Source organism: Bombina bombina, chromosome 2 (assembly GCF_027579735.1).
Source record: "Bombina bombina isolate aBomBom1 chromosome 2, aBomBom1.pri, whole genome shotgun sequence".
Lineage (NCBI taxonomy): Eukaryota > Metazoa > Chordata > Amphibia > Anura > Bombinatoridae > Bombina > Bombina bombina.
The window spans coordinates 1,235,287,295-1,235,311,576 of record NC_069500.1 but is presented as its reverse complement, the minus strand read 5'-3'; the positions used below and the strand labels follow the sequence as shown (position 1 = coordinate 1,235,311,576).

Genomic DNA, 24,282 nt, shown 5'->3' with positions numbered 1-24,282 from the left:
CTCGATCCGATCCCGGATCGGGGGCTACCCCTTCATGCTGTCCTGGTAGCAGGAGCAGGCTTCTTGGCCTGTTTGCCCTTATTCCAGCCCTGCAGGGGTTTCCAAGTTGCTTTGGGCTGGGAAGCTTTATTTTGCTTTGCGGCAGCAGAGGTTGTGGCAGGTCCGCTCCTGAAGTTGCGAAAGGAGCAAAAATTAGCCTTGTTTTTGGCCTTAAACGGGGTATCTTGTGGCAGGGCATGGCCCTTGCCCCCAGTGATATCTGAAATAATTTCTTTCGGCTCTGGGCCAAATAGGGCTTTCCCCTTGAAGGGAATATTTAACAGTTTCGTTTTGGACGACACATCAGCCGACCACGATTTGAGCCAAAGCGCTCTTCGCGCCATGATGGCAAAACCACGAGATTTTTTCGCCGCTAGCTTAGCTAATTGGAGAGCGGCATCAGTGATAAAAGAATTAGCCAGCTTTAGAGCATGAATTCTATCCATGACCTCATCATATGAAGTCTCCCTCTGGAGCGACTCCTCCAGGGCCTCGAACCAAAAAGCCGCTGCAGTAGTTACCGGAATAATGCAGGCAATTGGTTGAAGAAGAAAACCTTGCTGAACAAAATTTTTCTTCAGCAAACCTTCCAATTTTTTATCCATAGGATCTTTGAAAGCACACCTGTCCTCTATTGGTATAGATGTACGCTTAGCAAGTGTTGAAACAGCCCCTCTACCTTGGGGACCGTCTGCCACGCGTCCCGTCTGGGGTCATTTATGGGGAACAGTTTCTTAAAGATAGGTGGGGGAACAAAGGGTACACCTGGTCTCTCCCACTCCTTAGTCACAATATCCGCCACCCTCTTTGGGATCGGAAATGCCTCAGTGTATACAAGGATCTCTAAAAACCTGTCCATTTTACACAATTTTTCAGGGACCACCATGGGGTCACAATCATCCAGCGTAGCTAAAACCTCCTTGAGCAGGATGCAGAGGTGTTCCAGCTTAAATTTAAACACTAAGGAATCTGACTCTGCCTGCTGAGAAACTTTTCCTGTGTCAGAAATTCCTCCATCAGACAGACCGTCCCTCACTGCTACTTCTGAGTTTTGTGAGGGTACTACAGATAAATTAACCAAAGCTTCAGATTGCTCATCCTCCGTATTTAAAACTGAGCTATTGCGCTTTTTTGGAAAAATAGGCAGTTTGGATAAAAATTCTGCAAGGGAATTATCCATTACTGCTGCTAATTGTTGTAAAGTAATAGGGGCCAATGCGCTAGAGGTACTAGGCAACGCTTGCGTGGGCGTAACTGGTGTCGACACATGGGTAGAGGAAGGAGGACTATCCTCATTACCTTCCGTCATAGAATCATCTTGGGCTACATTTTTAAGTGTCAATGCATGGTCATCAAAATGTTTAGATACCTTAGCACACTTTAAACACAAATGCAATGGGGGTACCGCCATGGCTTTTAAACACATAGAACAAGGTCTATCAGCAGGCTCAGACATGTTAGACAGACTTAGATAGCACTCAAATACAGAAAAATACACTTTTTGAAAAAACGCTACTGTGCCTTTAAATAATAAAAAGCATACACTTTTTTACCAAATCTCCAAAAAACATCTGATCTTTATGAAATTTACACCATATGATCCTAATGCTTTGAAAAGATTGCACACCAAGTTTCAAGCCAATTAACCCCTTATTGCCCAAACCGCAGCAAATTGAAGCTGGCCACCAGTTTAACACACTACATTCCTTGGGGATTAGTTGTGGAACAAAAATAAGCCTCCCTGTAGTCCTCCTGCAGTCTCTGGACTCTACATGTGAAGCTGCATGAAGCTATCTTGTAAAAGAACTGCGCAACTGAGGCACAAAAATTAGGCCCTCTCCCTCCTCACTCCGGAGTTGTGAGGCCTTCCTAAGCCAAAATAGGTGTCTAAAATTATGCCAGGCGTATAAAACCCCTAAAAAGTGTTCCAAACATGATAAACACTTGTGCAAACATCACATTATATTAAAAAATAATCGATTTTACCCATAACAGTGTCCACCAGTGATTTAAGCCCTGTAAACTAAGCCATCCTTCTATACTGAGTCTCAGAAAATGGCTTACCATTCCACATGGGGATTTCTATCAGTCTTCTAGCATTACCAGGTTTTGTTAGAAAAACATGACTGAGCATACATTAAGCAGTTAAGCCTGCAAACTGTTCCCCCCAACTGAAGTTCTCTGGTATTCAACAGTCCTGCGTGGGAACAGCAATGGATTTTAGTTACTGGTGCTAAAATCATATTCCTCTCAGCATAAATCTTCATCACTGTTCTGCCTCAGAGTAAATAGTACAAACCGGCACTATTTTAAAATAACAAACTCTTGATTGAAGAAATAAAACTACAAATCTAACACCACATACTCTTTACCACCCCCGTGGAGATGCTACTTGTTAGAGCGGCAAAGAGAATGACTGGGGGGCGGAGCCTGAGGGGAGCTATATGGACAGCTTTGCTGTGTGCTCTCTTTGCCACTTCCTGTAGGAATTGAGAATATCCCTCAAGTAAGGATGAATCCGTGGACTGAATACACCAAGTAAGAGAAAAAAAATTATGAATGTTTAACCCTTTTGGGAGCTAAGCACTTCCCACCTGGGTGCTAAGATTTTTTTTAAGTTTTTTTTTTATTTTTTGAAAATTTTTTTTTAACTTTTCTTTTTTTTTTCAGACCCCCAAGACTTACACTGTTGGAAAGGTTACCTTTCCAATGGTGTGTCTTGGGGGTCTGTAGCTGCTTAGATGCCTGAGATACAGGCTTCTAGGCAGCATGCCCCCTGCTCCTATACTGAACATTGTTAAGTATAAATAAAGTTGCGCGATGACGTCATCACGTTATTGCGGTGCGTGACGTCACCATGCAAAACGGGAAGCCCCAGCGATGCCTGGGTAGGAGCGGGTGGGAGCCCCCAGATCTCCCTCAAGTTGGGAGAGTGCTAGTGACGGCTCTGAGCCGTCATTACCACAAGAGTGGGAAACTCTGACGGCTCAGAGCCGTCATTAGCACTCAAAGGGTTAAGCACTTTTCCTAGATCTGGTCTGCTTAAGTGTGATGGTTGCAACCACGTGTTCCCTATCTCATTGTGCTTTACAACGATATTGCTGCATCTCTACTGACAAAGCTTTTCTTTCCTAGTGCAAGGTTAAATTACTTGACCTGTAATTCAAATAATGAACAGACTAAGTATATAGCTGGGAATATATTTTCAGTGAGTTACCCACACAAATTATATACAATATGAGCCAAAAAAACAAATACAATACATGTCTTTACTTTAATAATCATAGAACCTTACCAATTTAACCTTTGCTATAATAAAAACCTGAGGCCAGTTTCGCTGCTAAGCCTTTTTTACACCCCAGTGCTTAACAAATTTGTAGCTTTTTTAGCTACCTACATTTAAATCCTATTTTAGTTCAAATTTCAGTGAGTTACCCACACAAATTATATAGTTTTTTCAGCAGGCCCAGCAGATTCACAACATACCATTATTAAATTTATATTTCATGGCATGTGTGACAGCTGCAACCATGTATATTTTTGCTTAGATTTTAGTATATAATATTGAAAATGGACTAGGTGACCACTGCTGTTACTGTGATCTCCTTACTAAATTGTCATCAAGGGTAAGCCACATGTGAAATAGGGGCCCATACGGCATTTGGAGGTTATACTATAAATTAGAGCAGCCCAATTGTGTAGTACAGAAATAAAAGCACTTTGCCACAGTGATCAACAAAATTCATATATCTTTTTAAGAGAGGGACTTGTCTGCTAGAAAATAAACTTTATTAGGGGTCTCTAGACAAACCAGATGTTTTTTTTAACTTTATTTTAAAAAGATCTGTTGTTTGGTACTGCTTCAAGGCCACCACTATTTGAAAGAGCAGTTGTCTTTCAAATGAGGCGTCTTGGAGGTTTGTAGCTGCTAAGAGAACTGAGATAGTGGGGGTTGAAAATCCTCCCCCCCATCCAGCTATCTTGCTGCTACCGGTGCATCCGGGTTCAGTCCCTTTTCATGAAGTCACCATGTGTGCACGTGGTGACGTCACCGGCACTCCCATGAAGCCTGGGAGGGCTGCCCTTTAGACCTGCAGTGAGGGGGGGGATTGCCAAAAACAGTGTTTGATCCATAAGCCCCCTGGATGACGAAAATGGCTCATCATGCACCTAACGTGTTCTTTTTCCCCTAAACTTTGTTGTAAAAAGAAGGGGTTACCCACATATAAAAACATAATTTATGCTTACCTGATAAATTCCTTTCTTCTGTTGTGTGATCAGTCCACGGGTCATCATTACTTCTGGGATATAACTCCTCCCCAACAGGAAATGCAAGAGGATTCACCCAGCAGAGCTGCATATAGCTCCTCCCCTCTACGTCACTCCCAGTCATTCGACCAAGAATCAACGAGAAAGGAGAAACCAAGGGTGAAGTGGTGACTGGAGTATAATTTAAAAAATATCTACCTGCCTTAAAAAACAGGGCGGGCCGTGGACTGATCACACAACAGAAGAAAGGAATTTATCAGGTAAGCATAAATTATGTTTTCTTCTGTTATGTGTGATCAGTCCACGGGTCATCATTACTTCTGGGATACCAATACCAAAGCAAAAGTACACGGATGACGGGAGGGATAGGCAGGCTCATTATACAGAAGGAACCACTGCCTGAAGAACCTTTCTCCCAAAAATAGCCTCCGAAGAAGCAAAAGTGTCAAATTTGTAAAATTTGGAAAAAGTATGAAGCGAAGACCAAGTTGCAGCCTTGCAAATCTGTTCAACAGAGGCCTCATTCTTAAAGGCCCAAGTGGAAGCCACAGCTCTAGTAGAATGAGCTGTAATTCTTTCAGGAGGCTGCTGTCCAGCAGTCTCATAGGCTAAACGAATTATGCTACGAAGCCAGAAGGAGAGAGAGGTAGCCGAAGCCTTATGACCTCTCCTCTGACCAGAGTACACGACAAACAGGGAAGACGTTTGTCGAAAATCCTTAGTTGCCTGCAAGTAGAACTTGAGGGCACGAACTACATCTAGATTGTGTAGAAGACGTTCCTTCTTTGAAGAAGGATTCGGGCACAGAGAAGGAACCACGATCTCTTGATTGATGTTCCTGTTAGTGACTACCTTAGGTAAGAACCCAGGTTTAGTACGCAGAACTACCTTATCTGAATGAAAAATCAAATAAGGAGAATCACAATGTAAAGCTGATAACTCAGAGACTCTCCGAGCCGAAGAAATAGCCATTAAAAATAACACTTTCCAAGATAACAACTTTATATCAATGGAATGAAGGGGTTCAAACGGAACTCCTTGTAGAACGTTAAGAACAAGGTTTAAACTCCATGGCGGAGCAACAGTTTTAAACACAGGCTTGATTCTAGCTAAAGCCTGACAAAAGGCCTGGACGTCTGGATTTTCTGATAGACGCCTGTGCAACAAGATGGACAGAGCTGAGATCTGTCCCTTTAATGAACTAGCCGATAAACCCTTTTCTAAACCTTCTTGTAGAAAGGACAATATCCTAGGAATCCTAACCTTACTCCAGGAGTAACCTTTGGATTCGCACCAGTATAGGTATTTACGCCATATCTTATGGTAAATTCTTCTGGTAACAGGCTTCCTAGCCTGTATCAGGGTATCAATAACCGACTCAGAAAAACCACGTTTTGATAAAATCAAGCGTTCAATTTCCAAGCAGTCAGCTTCAGAGAAGTTAGATTTTGATGTTTGAATGGACCCTGTATCAGAAGGTCCTGTCTTAGAGGTAGAGACCAAGGCGGACAGGATGACATGTCCACTAGATCTGCATACCAAGTCCTGCGTGGCCACGCAGGCGCTATTAGAATCACTGATGCTCTCTCCTGTTTGATTTTGGCAATCAATCGAGGAAGCAGCGGGAAGGGTGGAAACACATAAGCCATCCCGAAGTTCCAAGGTGCTGTCAAAGCATCTATCAGAACCGCTCCCGGATCCCTGGATCTGGACCCGTAGCGAGGAAGTTTGGCGTTCTGGCGAGACGCCATGAGATCTATCTCTGGTTTGCCCCAACGTCGAAGTATTTGGGCAAAGACCTCCGGATGAAGTTCCCACTCCCCCGGATGAAAAGTCTGGCGACTCAAGAAATCCGCCTCCCAGTTCTCCACTCCCGGGATGTGGATTGCTGACAGGTGGCAAGAGTGAGACTCTGCCCAGCGAATTATCTTTGATACTTCCATCATTGCTAGGGAGCTTCTTGTCCCTCCTTGATGGTTGATGTAAGCTACAGTCGTGATGTTGTCCGACTGAAACCTGATGAACCCCCGAGTTCTTAACTGGGGCCAAGCCAGAAGGGCATTGAGAACTGCTCTCAATTCCAGAATGTTTATTGGTAGGAGACTTTCCTCCTGATTCCATTGTCCCTGAGCCTTCAGAGAATTCCAGACAGCGCCCCAACCTAGTAGGCTGGCGTCTGTTGTTACAATTGTCCAGTCCGGCCTGCTGAATGGCATCCCCCTGGACAGATGTGGCCGAGAAAGCCACCATAGAAGAGAGTTTCTGGTCTCTTGATCCAGATTCAAAGTAGGGGACAAGTCTGAGTAATCCCCATTCCACTGACTCAGCATGCACAATTGCAGCGGTCTGAGATGTAGACGTGCAAAGGGTACTATGTCCATTGCTGCTACCATTAAGCCGATCACCTCCATGCATTGAGCTACTGACGGGAGTTGAATGGAATGAAGGACACGGCATGCATTTAGAAGCTTTGTTAATCTGTCTTCTGTCAGATAAATCTTCATTTCTACAGAATCTATCAGAGTCCCCAAGAATGGAACTCTTGTGAGAGGAAAGAGAGAACTCTTCTTTTCGTTCACTTTCCATCCATGCGACCTTAGAAATGCCAGAACTAACTCTGTATGAGACTTGGCAGTTTGAAAGCTTGAAGCTTGTATCAGAATGTCGTCTAGGTACGGAGCTACCGAAATTCCTCGCGGTCTTAGTACCGCCAGAAGGGCACCCAGAACCTTTGTGAAGATTCTTGGAGCCGTAGCCAATCCGAATGGAAGAGCTACAAACTGGTAATGCCTGTCTAAGAAGGCAAACCTTAGATACCGGTAATGATCTTTGTGAATCGGTATGTGAAGGTAAGCATCCTTTAAATCCACTGTAGTCATGTACTGACCCTTTTGGATCATGGGTAAGATTGTCCGAATAGTTTCCATTTTGAACGATGGAACTCTTAGGAATTTGTTTAGGATCTTTAAATCCAAGATTGGCCTGAAAGTTCCCTCTTTTTTGGGAACCACAAACAGGTTTGAGTAAAACCCTTGTCCTTGTTCCGACCGCGGAACCAGATGGATCACTCCCATTAATAACAGATCTTGTACACAGCGTAGAAACGCTTCTTTCTTTATCTGGTTTGTTGACAACCTTGACAGATGAAATCTCCCTCTTGGGGGAGAGAATTTGAAGTCTAGAAGGTATCCCTGAGATATGATCTCTAACGCCCAGGGATCCTGAACATCTCTTGCCCAAGCCTGGGCGAAGAGAGAGAGTCTGCCCCCCACTAGATCCGGTCCCGGATCGGGGGCCCTCGATTCATGTTGTCTTAGGGGCAGCAGCAGGTTTCCTGGCCTGCTTGCCCTTGTTCCAGGATTGGTTAGGTTTCCAGCCTTGTCTGTAACGAGCAACGGCTCCTTCCTGTTTTGGAGCAGTGGAAGTTGGTGCTGCTCCTGCTTTGAAATTCCGAAAGGGACGAAAATTAGACTGTCTAGCCTTAGCTTTGGCTTTGTCTTGAGGCAGGGCGTGGCCCTTACCTCCTGTAATGTCAGCGATAATTTCTTTCAAACCGGGCCCAAATAAAGTTTGCCCTTTGAAAGGTATATTAAGTAATTTGGACTTAGAAGTTACATCAGCTGACCAGGATTTTAGCCACAGCGCCCTACGTGCCTGAATGGCGAATCCTGAGTTCTTAGCCGTAAGTTTGGTTAAATGTACTACGGCCTCCGAAATGAATGAATTAGCTAGTTTAAGGACTCTAAGCCTGTCCGTAATGTCGTCCAGCGTAGCTGAACTAAGGTTCTCTTCCAGAGACTCCATCCAAAATGCTGCCGCAGCCGTAATCGGCGCGATGCATGCAAGGGGTTGCAATATAAAACCTTTGTTTAACAAACATTTTCTTAAGGTAACCCTCTAATTTTTTATCCATTGGATCTGAAAAAGCACAGCTATCCTCCACCGGGATAGTGGTACGCTTAGCTAAAGTAGAAACTGCTCCCTCCACCTTAGGGACCGTTTGCCATAAGTCCCGTGTGGTGGCGTCTATTGGAAACATCTTTCTAAATATTGGAGGGGGTGAGAACGGCACACCGGGTCTATCCCACTCCTTAGTAACAATTTCAGTTAGTCTCTTAGGTATAGGAAAAACGTCAGTACTCGCCGGTACCGCAAAGTATTTATCCAACCTACACAATTTCTCTGGTATTGCAACAGTGTTACAATCATTAAGAGCCGCTAAAACCTCCCCTAGTAATACACGGAGGTTCTCCAATTTAAATTTAAAATTTGAAATATCTGAATCCAATCTGTTTGGATCAGAACCGTCACCCACAGAATGAAGCTCTCCGTCCTCATGCTCTGCAAGCTGTGACGCAGTATCCGACATGGCTCTAGTATTATCAGCGCACTCTGTTCTCACCCCAGAGTGATCACGCTTGCCCCTTAGTTCTGGTAATTTAGCCAAAACTTCAGTCATAACAGTAGCCATATCTTGTAATGTTATCTGTAATGGCCGCCCAGATGTACTAGGCGTCACAATATCACGCACCTCCCGGGCGGGAGATGCAGGTACTGACACGTGAGGCGAGTTAGTCGGCATAACTCTCCCCTCGCTGTTTGGTGAAATTTGTTCAATTTGTACAGATTGGCTTTTATTTAAAGTAGCATCAATACAGTTAGTACATAAATTTCTATTGGGCTCCACCTTGGCATTGGAACAAATGACACAGGTATCTTCCTCTGAATCAGACATGTTTAACACACTAGCAAATAAACTTGCAACTTGGTTACAATCTTATTTAACAAAAACATACTGTGCCTCAAAGAAGCACTAAACGATTAAATGACAGTTGAAATAATGAACTGAAAAACTGTTATAGCATCAATCCTTGAAAACAACACAACTTTTAGCAAAGGTTTGTTCCCATTAGTAAAGTAACAATAATTAAATTTGAAACGTAAAAATTACAGAGCAACGTTTTTAATCACAGTCAATATATAAGTGAGAGAATCTACCTCCCTTCAAAGAAGTTTGAAGACCCCTGAGTTCTGTTAGATATGAACCGGATCATGCAGGAAATACAAGAGTAACTGACTGGAAATTTTTGATGCGTAGCAAAGAGCGCCAAAAACGGCCCCTCCCCCTCACACACAGCAGTGAGAGAGAAACGAAACTGTCACAATTAAAACAAGCAGCTGCCAAGTGGAAAAATAATGCCCAAACATTTATTCACTCAGTACCTCAGAAAATGCAAACGATTCTACATTCCAGCAAAAACGTTTAACATAATAAATACCTATTAAAAGGTTTAATGTACTTTTTACAGAGTAATTCCAGTGAAGTACCATCCCCAGAATACTGAAGTGTAGAGTATACATACATGTTATTATAACGGTATGGCAGGATTTTCTCATCAATTCCATTCAGAAAATAAAAACTGCTACATACCTCAATGCAGATTCATCTGCCCGCTGTCCCCTGATCTGAAGCTTTTACCTCCCTCAGATGGCCGAGAAACAGCAATATGATCTTAACTACTCCGGTTAAAATCATAGTAAAAAACTCTGGTAGATTCTTCTTCAAACTCTGCCAGAGAGATAATAACACACTCCGGTGTTATTTTAAAATAACAAACTTTTGATTGAAGATATAAAACTAAGTATAATCACCATAGTCCTCTCACACATCCTATCTAGTCGTTGGGTGCAAGAGAATGACTGGGAGTGACGTAGAGGGGAGGAGCTATATGCAGCTCTGCTGGGTGAATCCTCTTGCATTTCCTGTTGGGGAGGAGTTATATCCCAGAAGTAATGATGACCCGTGGACTGATCACACATAACAGAAGAAAAAAGGCCTTTGGGTATATGTATATAACTTTGATCTCCACATAGGGGCATATTTATGCCAGGTGATCACTATTACCACAGTGATCAACTGGCAATTAAAAAGTTATATAGGGACATGTTTTGAAAAAGGGGCTTCTGGACTTTATGTCAATGGGTCTTGGGGGTCTCTAGCCCATTTTGATGAGCTGTTACAGGACCAGAGAGAGTCTCTTCCTACAAAATGTCTGATTTATTTTATATTTTTTTTAAATATCTGTTTTGACTTTATAACCCCAAGTTACCCAACATTTGAAAGAGCAGACAATTGCCTTTCAAAGATGGGTTTTGAGGGTGTCTAGGAATACTTAACCCTCCATGCAGCTCCCCTTAAGCACTTTAGATTCCCCCATAGATGCCGGTCCACTACACCAGTGTTTCTAGACCGCGGTCCTCTAGTACCCCCCAACAAACCATGTTTTCGTTATAGCTGAACTAGTGCACAGGTGAATTAATCAGCTGATCAGTAACACCATGGTTTCTAACCTGCTCTCACCCATCTGCTGATTATGTCACCTGTGCACAGGTTCAGCTATAATGAAAAAATGGCCTGTTCAGGGTACTTGAGGACCAAGGTTGAAAAACAATGCACTAGACCACCAGGGATCCGGGGGTAAGTAGAAGGGGGTCACAACAAGCTCAAAAAGTGCCCCAACAACCCCCCTGGATGACGACACATGGTTGTCATCTGCACTAAAAGCATTGTGCAGATCACAACCAAGTGTCTTTGTGCACAGCAAATGGGTTAATTTGCTCATGCTTATTATTGTGTAGCTTCTTTACCTTATTTATAACAGGAACAATTGTAAGCTGTGCTTCAAATGCTAGAAAGAAGTTTGCCACTGTCTGTGCTTGAATACCCTTAAAAAAAATGAAATGCAAACATATTAAATAAACTGACAGAATTATTACATCAAACTTAGTCAACTGTTAAATAACATTTCCTACAGTGCTCTTTAAAATGACAGTCGCTGAGTCATAATTTAAATGCACGTCATGTTTGCTTTTTCTCCTAAAAAAGAATCACTTCAGTTACTAGGTCACTATGTAGTGAACATTTTATTTTTATACAAAGCTTGCTCAAAAAAACTAATTTACATTAAATGCCAATACAAAATAAAAATGCATCCTATGTAGTGAGGTGAAATACAATCTGTATGTTAGGCCTTTAAATGCAAATGCTCACTTAAAGCAAAATGTTTTTTGTTTTAAATGGCCCGGAAATGATATATAAACTCATAGTAGGATTTCACTGTATTGTTATTAACAATAAATAAATGCATTCACTAGATAGTAAGTCCATCTTGTATGTGCATTGGAGTCCTTTGCAGTTAGGTAGATGAAAAAGAATATTTATGCCATATTCATATTTTCACGTCGGGTATGCGCATACTACAAAATGTGATAATGTTTGCGTGTGAGACGGGTGTTTTTTCCATTTTTTTTCTCCATTAACTTCTATGGAGAAACAGGTTATCGTTTGCACAGCAGTCACATGGCGCTAAAATTAAGCTGTTTGTGCTTATCGCTATAGCGCGAGAGCAACAACTTTTTACTTTCAACTCATAATACAAGCGCAACCTGATGAGCGCAAAAAGTTTACTTCTAGCACCATTACCAGAGAATTTTTAGCATTTTTGCTATCACTCCATTTAAACAGAAATGTTTTTTTTTTGTTTTTTTATTTTATTTACCTGTCATTTTACCTGTTATTTTTTTTTTTAAGCTGACAACCCAAGGTATTGTTCTAGGCACATTTTGGTAAATTACATGCCACCATTTTCCCACAAAATGCGATCATATAAAAAAAAAATTGTTAATTTTTTCACAAAATTTGGGTTTCTCACTGAAATGATTTACATACCGCTTGTATAATCATGGTACAAATTATTGTAAAAGCTTATCCCTTTTGTTCAGAAATAGCAGACATACATGGCTTTGCCATTGCTTTTTGGTAATTAGAAGGTCACTAATTGCAGCTGCGCACCACACTTCTATTATTCCCGGTGTTCTAAAATTTGTCTAGACCCTTAAGAATGCAGGACTCGTGTCACTTCCAATCAGGCGGCATCAGCTGTTAGAGGTGTGCGGCAAGCACTGCGCGCACGGCCCGACATCCCACAATCAGCTGTTCAAGTTGAATCAAAGGGTCGAGGATTTCTATAGGCATTCGGCTTCATTGTGCATGCAACACTCACCACGCATGCTGCCCGCCATCTCACGATCAGCTGAATAAGCTGCATCAGAGGGTTTAAGGTTTCTATAGACATTACCCTTCATTTCGCATGCGTGCCCGACACTCACCGTGCATGCGCACGCGGCCCGACATCACACGATCAGCTGGATAAGCTGCATCAGAGGGTTTCTATATACATTAGCCTTCATTGCGCATGCGCACACGGTCTGATATCTCACGATCAGCTGCATCAGAGGGTCGAGGATATCTATAGACATTAGCCTTCATTGCGCATGCACACGCTCCCGTACAATTAAAACAATAAACATACAATTAAAGAAAAAACACAAACTATGTGAAGCCCAAAATTATCAACATTTACAGTATAACAGGTGGATTCCTTCATGTACAGTGTCAGGTGGGCACTGAAACGTAACAGTTGTCTACATAGAGTGATCAGACCTAAGATTTATGGAATGAACCATTTACAGATTGGACTGTAAATGTTGATAATTGGGGACTTCACATAGTTTTTTGTTTTTTTTTAAATTGTATGTTTAGCGTTTTAAATTGTACGGAAGCATGCACATGCACAATGAAGGCTAATGTCTATAGAAATCCTCTACCCTCTGATGCAGCTTATCCAGCTGATTGTGCGATGTCGGGCCGTGTGCGCATGCGTGGTGAGTGTCGGGCGCGCATGCACAACGAAGGCCAATACCCATAGAAACCCCCGACCCTCTGATGCCGCTTATCCAGCTGATCGTGAGATGTCGGGCTGCGATGAAGGCAAATGCCTATAGAAATAATTGACCATTTGAAGTGACGCGGGTCCTGCATTCTTATGGGTCCAGACAAATTTTAGAACACCGGCAGTGAAGGGATTAAGTAGGTAGATTGTAAGGTTAATTTTAGCTTTAGTGCAGAGATTACCCCCCCCACACCTGACACTTCACACCCCCTGATCCCTCCCAAACATCTCTCTTCCCTCCCTCACCCCCAATTTTAGGTACTGGCAGACAGTCTGCAAGAGTGAAAATTCAAGGCTTTTTTTTATATTACATTTTTTTTTCTTTCAACTATGTAGGATCCCCACTTACCCTTCAACCTCCCTGATCCCTCCCAGGCAGTTCTCTAAGACCCCCCCCCATCTAGTGCCGCCATCTTTAGTACTGGCAGCTGGATAAACATTTTTTATTATTTTTACAGTTTCTGTAGTGTAGTGATCCTCCACTTCCCCCAATCATTAGTTAGGGCCCCCCATTTTTATGTAGCGTAGCGCCCCTTCTCTCCCTCTATTATTTTATTTTTTTTAAATTAGGCCCATCGTACATCCGTCACCTCCCTCCATCGCTGCTGGGCCGCTGACCCACCTCACAGATTCCCTGCAAAACTTCCCGTCGCCACCAGCAGATAAGGGTTACACACAATGACACAGACAGTGTCACTGTGTGTAACGATCTGGCATCTACCCTCATTTGGAACTGGAGCACCGATCCAGAAATATATTTATATTTTTACATAGAGATATTCAGCGGATATTTCTATTGAGCTTTTTACAGCTACGCTGCATTACTTTCAAGTGGGTATCATGTCCCTTTAACCCAGGCAAGCTGCTGATAAGAGTTCATTGTATTCAAATATGCTACAGGAGTACCCTTTTAAAATGGGATACACTCTCTTCCACTCCAATGGGTTTACATAGCATTTGTATGACCAGTACTGCAGTATTACAATTTTTAGCGTAGGTGGCAGTTTTAACAGACAAAAACTATTTCAAATGACAAAATAACAATGCTCTTAAGCAGGTAAAATAGGTAATTGGGAACACATTAAACACAAGAACATTTAACATTTCACAGTGCAGTGCCTCTAAGTTGGATATACCCAAGTTACACAATTACTTATTTAGTCAATTGCAGGGACAAATAAATGGTGTTCTCAAATGAGTCCTATATGCCATTGATCCCTTTAGACATAAAGAATGGATATAAAATCAAATGAAACTTGGGGGGAAAAAAACAAATTGCATATATAGCATCTTTTTGCAAACCATAAGCACCATTTTAAAAATAAAAAAACTGGGATTACCTCATTTGCATCAACAACAAGCAAAACACCTTGACAAGCCGATAGGGACCTAGATACTTCATAGCTAAAGTCTACATGACCCTGCAAAATAGAAACAAAGACTTAAATATATCTTTATAGAATATAAATATTCAAAAAGATGTTTATATAAAACACAACCAAAAACTTGCTACTGGGCAGTTTGGTTTTATGGATGTCTGAAGTAGGACTATAAAGTTAGTGCTGAAATACAGTATAAAATGTGCGTCATGTAATAATGCTCATAAATAGCTTTCTTTAGGATGACTGTGTATACACACTTTAACTAGATATTTAAATAATTACATTTGATAAAAAAAATGCACACATTAAAGAGACAGTCTACACCAGAATTTTTATTGTTTTAAAAGATAGATAATCCCTTGATTACCCATTCCCTAGTTTTGCATAACCAACACAGTTATATAAATACACGTTTTACCTTTGTGATTATCTTGTATCTAAGCCCCTGCAAGCTGCCCCCTTATTTCAGTTCTTTTGACAGACATGCATTTTAGCCAATCAGTGCTGGCTCCTAGGAACTCCACGTGAGTGAGCAGTGGTGAAAAACTGTCAAAATGCCTTGAGAGAAGAAGGCCTTTAAGGGCTTAGATATTAGCATATGAACCTCCTAGGTTTAGCTTTCAACTAAGAATACCAAGAGAACAAAGCAAAATTGGTGATAAAAGTAAATTGGAAAATTGTTTAAAATTGCATGCCCTATCTGAATCACGATAGTTTATTTTGGACTAGACTGTCCCTTTAAGCTGAACTTACAGGGGTATCTATTAAGTTTAGAAGATACTTTTTTCCTTGAAACGTGTAAAAAAGTGATGCAGTTTGTGCTTTTACGGTGATTCCTCTTTCTCGCTCCACTTGTAGTTTATCCAAGACTTGTTTATTTGAATCAGCCTTTGGAATTCGACCTTATGTTAAAGAAAAAAAAAAGGTAGACTAATAAATGCACTAATTGTGATTTTATCTGCATTATTTGAAAGTCGTGATTTGTTTTTAAAGAGACAGTAAACCTACCAAACAATGTTATATAATTCTGCACAAAGTACAGAATTATATAACATTAGCTTAGCGCCAGCTTTCTAAAGCAAAGGACTGCAGAGATATTGTACTACGAAAATGTAATTTTACAGAACGCCGCTCCTGGCTCTACTGAGCGGGACTGTTTTTTTCTCTTAAATGGCCATAATATCCAAATGTTTAAACACTTGAATGTAATGCAGTACAGCTGTAAAAAGCTGACTAGAAAATATCACCTGAACATCTCTATGTAAAAAAGAAAGATATTTTACCTCAAAAGTTTCTCAGTAGCCACATCCCATTGTAAAGGACTTCTAAGCAGCAAATCAGTATGTCTGTCCGGGGACAGCGGAAGGAGCGAGCTTTCATGCACACTCATCTTATTTCCCTATTCAGTGTAAGGAAGTTTACTATGAAATCTCAGGAGATCACAGTAAAACAGTTCATGACCTCAGCACTGTTGATGCTGATTGGCTGCTGTTCATTTCTTAATTTTTTTTACCTGCAGCTAAGCAGCAGCTGAAGTATAACTTTTTACACAGAACTTACTCTGCTGAGCTGAGGAAATTGTGAGGTAAAATATCTTCCTTTTTTACATAGAGATGCTCAGGGGATATTTTCCTCTCAGCTTTTTACAGTTATACTGCATCAGTTTCAAGTGATTTAGCATATGAGTATTATGTCCCTTTAAGCGCATCGCAGGCACGCTGTCTAGTCACAGCCGGCCTGATCGCTATGTGCAGAATTATATAACATTATTTGGTAGGTTAACTGTCCCTTTAAGTTTCTTATTAAAATGTTGAAACCAATATATTTACAAGTAAAATACTGTCATTGCGCTGTTACAAAAAAACAGTACACGGGAGCTAAATATACAGTGGTATAGGTGAGGCAGCATGGGAACCACACCAGGGAAAGTGGCAATGTACTATACACAGCGAGAAGAAGCAGACTAACTGAGATGTGTCAACATTACTGGTGCTCTTAAATGGACAGAAAGCTGGTTCAAATAATTAAATTGTTAAAAAGCAGATTTTAAATACTTCACTACAAAAAGAAATCTGCCTCCGTGTTATAGTACTAAAGTCACTACAGGTACAAAACCCTCTATCCAGGCTGAAAAAAGGGTTGGGATCGAAAAAGCTTTCGGTTTCGGAATAGTTTGGATTTCGGAATATTTGTTATATTTGGATCTGTAATATGGCACAGCTTGTGGAGGGGACCAAGTGTAAACAACAATATGTTATGTCATTTAGGCAATATTTATATATCATAATACAGCTTCTACATGTAACCTAAAAGGTAGTTTTATATCATTTTTATTACTTTAGTATTCATAGTGCAGTACTGTAATGACAAAGGAAAAGTTGTTATTTTAAAATACATTTGGAGTTTTATTTGCATTTTAGAACACAAAACAAACCAACGACAGGCAGAAAAGATTGTAACTTACTGGTGGGGAAAATTATTTTATTAAAAATAAATAATTAAAAAGTTTAGATTTTGGAATAAGTTTGGAATTTGTACCTGTATTACCCCTAATACTTTCTACTGCCCTCCATCTACAGTATATGTACAGCCGGTAAAGGAGTAATCTATGGGATAAGCACTGCTGGAGTATTGTATTTAGACAGTAAAAAGTGTGCTTTAATTCAGCGACGGCCAACTTCCTAACACACAGGGCCGGAAATTAATGTTTTAGAAGCTTTAAGGGTCACATATATTATATGTTTGTTTAATAGCCAAATGTTTATATTTCCCTGGCACAGGGTTAGATTTAGGTACCCTCTGTCTGCTGTTTTTTTCTTTTCAGATTGCTTTTTTAAGTTGAGGTGACCTCAAAGCAGACATTTTTAATTCTACATTTATTGAGGTCACAAAAACAATGGCACTCATTGTTAGTTCTGCTTTTTCCCAGAGGCCATAAGAACAAGTGCAGAGGGCCTAATATAGTCCTTGAGCTGCCAGTTGTCCATCTTTGCTTATAATGATGTTTATGGTGGTTATCAAGGATGCGCAATTCCTATCGCCCGACGCCTGGGACATGCAGTTTTGTGGGCCGGGCATGTGGGTTTTTTTTTACATTTAGCAGACCGCAGCAGGGCTAATGTTTTTTTTTTTTTTAAAGGGACATTAAATACTAAATAATTGCTAGATAGAATGAAGCATTCAAAGAAAAAGATTAGTCTGAGAATAACGTAGATATATTTTTAAAAATTTAATTAGCTGTTTAAATATTGACAAAATAAGTGTAAAGTTTTAGTGTCTTAAAAACAATGGGAGCTGCCATGTTGTAACTTAGGTTACCTTCTCTGCTGTGGCCAGTTAGGGACCGTTATAAATAGGTCACTAGGGTGTGCAGCCAATGGCTGTGTGGAATAGAAGTGTTCTGCACTTGCATTTCTAACGAACTGAAAAGCTCACAATTTCAGAATTGAATTACATGAAAGGGGACAAAATAAATAATGAATGCATATTCCAGACTTTTTTTAAATATATGATTTAGCATTTTATATTACCATCTCAAAGTGTTTAATGTCACGTTAATAGGGGCCAGCGGGGGTGTGGCAGTAGTTGGAGAAGTGAACTGTCTTGAGGGCAGAGTGAGAGCGGGAGAAGCCCTCGTACAGCAAATGTTTATAGCCTTTATGAATTACATCCAAATCTGACAATCAGCAGATAGGGGAAATATATAATATGGAATGTGCAGGTCCTGCAGGAGCGAGTTGTTTATCTGAGGAACACGACAATGATCTTATGACAACTTCAAGCAGTGCTGACAAAAGCACTTTCTACGCTCTTCTGCTTTTTTAAAAAGTTGAGTTGCTCTTTTTACACAAAGCAACTCCCTCCTAACCGGTAGTAACATCACTGAGGGACATAGAGGTAACTGTATTCAGAATCGAGAAAATTATTAAATCAGACTATAGTAAGCCGTCTCTAAAACACAAGGAAACGAGTTTGTATACAACGATCATGAATGAAGTGTCTGCTCTCCGGCCCCGGGTAAGAGTAGATTGTAGAAATCAGTGAATTTATTAGCTAGAATTTGAGTAAAAAAAATATGCATTGCAGATATTAAACAGATTGACGTTAATAAAGGACGTGAAACACTTTACTAGAGCAAGTTGTTCCTATGAAGAAGCGCAGGCTTCTGTAGAGAAGGGTGGGCGGTAGTTGGCAATTCTGAGCGGCCACTTTAATTTCAAGCCTCTGTTTTAAGCACGCCTGCTCTAAACATGCAGTGTATAAAGTCTGCCGGTATCCCGAGAAATTAGAGTGGCTCTAGTAAAGTGTTTCACATCCTTTATTAACGTCACTCTGTTTAATATCTGCAATGCATATTTTTTACTCAAATTCTAGCTAATAAATTCATTGATTTCTACAATCTACTCTTACCCGGGGCCGGAGAGCAGACACTTCATTCATGATCGTTGTATACAAAAACTTGTTTCCTTGTGTTTTAGAGACGGCTTACTATAGTCTGATTAAATAATTTTCTCGATTCTGAATACAGTTACCTCTATGTCCCTCAGTGATGTTACTACCGGTTAGGAGCGAGTTGCTTTGTGTAAAAAGAGCAACTCAACTTTTTTAAAGAGCAGAAGAGCGTAGAAAGTGCTTTTGTCAGCACTGCTTGAAGTTGTCATAAGATCATTGTCGTGTTCCTCAGATAAACAACTCGCTCCTGCAGGACCTGCACATTCTATAATCCTGTATAGAAGTGAAGGCTGTTTAGCATTATGTACACCCTCTTTGCACAAATAGTACTTCTGTCTGAAATGTGTGTTGTATATGTATCTGTATGTATGTGTGTGCATATGTGTGTATTTATATATGTACTCTATATGCGGGTTATAAGTGTGTGTGTGTATATATATATATATATATATATATATATATATATATATATATATATATATATATATACATGTATTATGACCGTACTTAAACTCTTACCTGACATAGTGGTTTGATAGGTCAATTGCTTTTTCAAAATAGTATAAAAAAAATAGATTAAGCTGTGTTTTTTTTGTTTTTAAATAAATACACATTGCCAAATAGAATAAATGCTGTACTTTCTGTATGAAAGTAGAAAATATTTGAATTCACTGTCCCTTTCATATATTTCTATATCCTACCACTCATGTGGAAATGTTGTTCTCTCAAACAGAACATTAAATTACAAGTGGCCCCAACAGTCCCTGCTATAGGCCGTTAGCATAAGGCTCCTCCTCTAGCTCCTGCCAAATCCAGTGTTTTAAGATGGGTTTTGTTGCATTTTTAAAAGGGTATGAGGCTCCTCACATAACAGCATTGACATCTCTGTAATAAGGAAGGCTAAGGTTTCTAGGTGGCGGTAACTAGCCATACTCACATCTTCCTGATACACAGATTAATAAAAAAATAAATGTTATCAGCAAAATAGCAAATGTTGTCATCTTGTTATATAATCATTTATATGATGCATAAATTATTATATAATTGCTATGAGTCAAAGCTGTTTAATCAGTAAAATAAAATTATCAGTTTAGTAATTATATTTCATCCCTTTTACTTGATAATTATAATGTCACATATAATTTAGAGATCTCCATTAAGTAAGCACTTTAAATAATAGAAATCAATACTTTAGAAGAAAAGATAATGTCGCACACAAATGCTCTATAGAGCGATACATTTAATTTTATTTAATTGTTCCTCACAGACAAGGTGAAAAATACATATGTACATATACTGTATCAGTGCACAAATATACTGTATCAGTACAAACATATACTGTATGAGTGCACATATATTCTGTATCAGTGTACATGTATTCTGTATCAGTACACATATACTGTATCAGTACAAACATATACTGTATGAGTGCACACATATTCTGTATCAGTGTACATGTATTCTGTATCAGTGCACATATACTGTATCAGTACAAACATATACTGTATGAGTGCACACATATTCTGTATCAGTGTACATGTATTCTGTATCAGTACACATATACTGTATCAGTACAAACATATACTGTATGAGTGCACACATATTCTGTATCAGTGTACATGTATTATGTATCAGTACACATATACTGTATCAGTACAAACATATACTGTATGAGTGCACACATATTCTGTATCAGTGTACATGTATTCTGTATCAGTACACATATACTGTATCAGTACAAACATATACTGTATGAGTGCACACATATTCTGTATCAGTGTACATGTATTATGTATCAGTGCACATATACTGTATCAGTACAAACATATACTGTATGAGTGCACACATATTCTGTATCAGTGTACATGTATTATGTATCAGTGCACAAATATACTGTATCACTACAAACATATACTGTATGAGTGCACACATATTCTGTATCAGTGTACATGTATTCTGTATCAGTACACATACTGTATCAGTACAAACATATACTGTATGAGTGCACACATATTCTGTATCAGTGTACATGTATTCTGTATCAGTGCACATATACTGTATCAGTACAGACATATACTGTATGAGTGCACACATATTCTGTATCAGTGTACATGTATTATGTATCAGTGCACATATACTGTATCAGTACAAACATATACTGTATGAGTGCACAAATATTCTGTATCAGTGTACATGTATTATGTATCAGTGCACAAATATACTGTATCACTACAAACATATACTGTATGAGTGCACACATATTCTGTATCAGTGTACATGTATTATGTATCAGTGCACAAATATATTGTATCAGTACAAACATACACTGTATGAGTGCACACATATTCTGTATCAGTGTACATGTATTATGTATCCGTGCACAAATATACTGTATCAGTACAAACATATACTGTATGAGTGCACACATATTCTGTATCAGTGTACATGTATTATGTATCAGTGCACATATTCTGAATCAGTACAAACATATACTGTATGAGTGCACACATATTCTGTATCAGTGTACATGTATTATGTATCAGTGCACATATACTGTATCAGTACAGACATATACTGTATGAGTGCACACATATTCTGTATCAGTGTACATGTATTATGTATCAGTGCACATATACTGTGTCAGTACAAACATATACTGTATGAGTGCACACATATTCTGTATCAGTGTACATGTATTCTGTATCAGTGCACATATACTGTATCAGTACAAACATATACTGTATGAGTGCACACATATTCTGTATCAGTGCACATATACTGTATCAGTACAGACATATACTGTATGAGTGCACACATATTCTGTATCAGTGTACATGTATTATGTATCAGTGCACATATACTGTGTCAGTACAAACATATACTGTATGAGTGCACACATATTCTGTATCAGTGTACATGTATTATGTATCAGTGCACATATACTGTATCAGTACAAACATATACTGTATGAGTGCACACATATTCTGTATCAGTGCACATATACTGTATGAGTGCACACATATTCTGTATCAGTGTACATGTATTATGTATCAGTGCACATATACTGTATCAGTACAAACATATACTGTATGAGTGCACACATATTCTGTATCAGTGTACATGTATTATGTATCAGTGCATATATACTGTATCAGTACAAACATATACTGTATGAGTGCACACATATTCTGTATCAGTGTACATGTATTATGTATCAGTGCACACATATTCTGTATCAGTGTACATATACTGTATCAGTACAAACATATACTGTATGAGTGCACACATATTCTGTATGAGTGCACACATATTCTGTATCAGTGCACACATATTCTGTATCAGTACAAACATATACTGTATGAGTGCACACCTATTCTGTATCAGTGTACATGTATTATGTATCAGTGCACATATACTGTATCAGTACAAACATATACTGTATGAGTGCACACATATTCTGTATCAGTGTACATGTATTCTGTATCAGTGCACATATACTGTATGAGTGCACACATATTCTGTATCAGTGTACATGTATTCTGTATCAGTGCACATATACTGTATGAGTGCACACATATTCTGTATCAGTGTACATGTATTCTGTATCAGTGCACACATATTCTGTATCAGTGTACATGTATTCTGTATCAGTGCACACATATTCTGTATCAGTGTACATGTATTATGTATCAGTGCACATATACTGTATCAGTACAGACATATACTGTATGAGTGCACACATATTCTGTATCAGTGTACATGTATTATGTATCAGTGCACATATACTGTGTCAGTACAAACATATACTGTATGAGTGCACACATATTCTGTATCAGTGTACATGTATTATGTATCAGTGCACATATACTGTATCAGTACAAACATATACTGTATGAGTGCACACATATTCTGTATCAGTGTACATGTATTCTGTATCAGTGCACATATACTGTATCAGTGCACACATATTCTGTATCAGTGTACATGTATTATGTATCAGTGCACATATACTGTGTCAGTACAAACATATACTGTATGAGTGCACACATATTCTGTATCAGTGTACATGTATTATGTATCAGTACAAACATATACTGTATGAGTGCACACATATTCTGTATCAGTGTACATGTATTCTGCATCAGTACAGACATATACTGTATGAGTGCACACATATTCTGTATCAGTGTACATGTATTATGTATCAGTGCACATATACTGTATCAGTACAAACATATACTGTATGAGTGCACACATATTCTGTATCAGTGCACACATATTCTGTATCAGTACAAACATATACTGTATGAGTGCACACGTATTCTGTATCAGTGTACATGTATTATGTATCAGTGCACATATACTGTATCAGTACAAACATATACTGTATGAGTGCACACATATTCTGTATCAGTGTACATGTATTCTGTATCAGTGCACATATACTGTATGAGTGCACACATATTCTGTATCAGTGTACATGTATTCTGTATCAGTGCACATATACTGTATGAGTGCACACATATTCTGTATCAGTGTACATGTATTCTGTATTAGTGCACACATATTCTGTATCAGTGTACATGTATTATGTATCAGTGCACATATACTGTATGAGTGCACACATATTCTGTATCAGTGTACATGTATTCTGTATCAGTGCACATATACTGTATGAGTGCACACATATTCTGTATCAGTGTACATGTATTCTGTATCAGTGCACATATACTGTATGAGTGCACACATATTCTGTATCAGTGTACATGTATTCTGTATCAGTGCACACATATTCTGTATCAGTGTACATGTATTCTGTATCAGTGCACACATATTCTGTATCAGTGTACATGTATTATGTATCAGTGCACATATACTGTATCAGTACAGACATATACTGTATGAGTGCACACATATTCTGTATCAGTGTACATGTATTATGTATCAGTGCACATATACTGTGTCAGTACAAACATATACTGTATGAGTGCACACATATTCTGTATCAGTGTACATGTATTATGTATCAGTGCACATATACTGTATCAGTACAAACATATACTGTATGAGTGCACACATATTCTGTATCAGTGTACATGTATTCTGTATCAGTGCACATATACTGTATCAGTGCACACATATTCTGTATCAGTGTACATGTATTATGTATCAGTGAACATATACTGTGTCAGTACAAACATATACTGTATGAGTGCACACATATTCTGTATCAGTGTACATGTATTATGTATCAGTGCACATATACTGTATCAGTACAAACATATACTGTATGAGTGCACACATATTCTGTATCAGTGTACATGTATTCTGCATCAGTACAGACATAT

General features: G+C 39.2%; 1 protein-coding gene across 3 annotated transcripts in view; it reads right to left on the bottom strand.

The window, feature by feature from the left end:
- GUF1 (GTP binding elongation factor GUF1) overlaps positions 1-24,282 on the bottom strand; it is a 250,370-nt gene that overhangs the window by 204,429 nt on the left and 21,659 nt on the right. For all 3 annotated transcript variants that reach the window (XM_053703997.1, XM_053703999.1, XM_053703998.1), the window contains exons 4-6: positions 15,236-15,384; positions 14,441-14,521; positions 10,957-11,034 (exon numbers count right to left, since the gene is read on the bottom strand). In XM_053703997.1, coding sequence (XP_053559972.1) covers positions 10,957-11,034; positions 14,441-14,521; positions 15,236-15,384 — 308 coding nt within the window. The remainder of the gene's footprint in view (positions 1-10,956; positions 11,035-14,440; positions 14,522-15,235; positions 15,385-24,282) is intronic.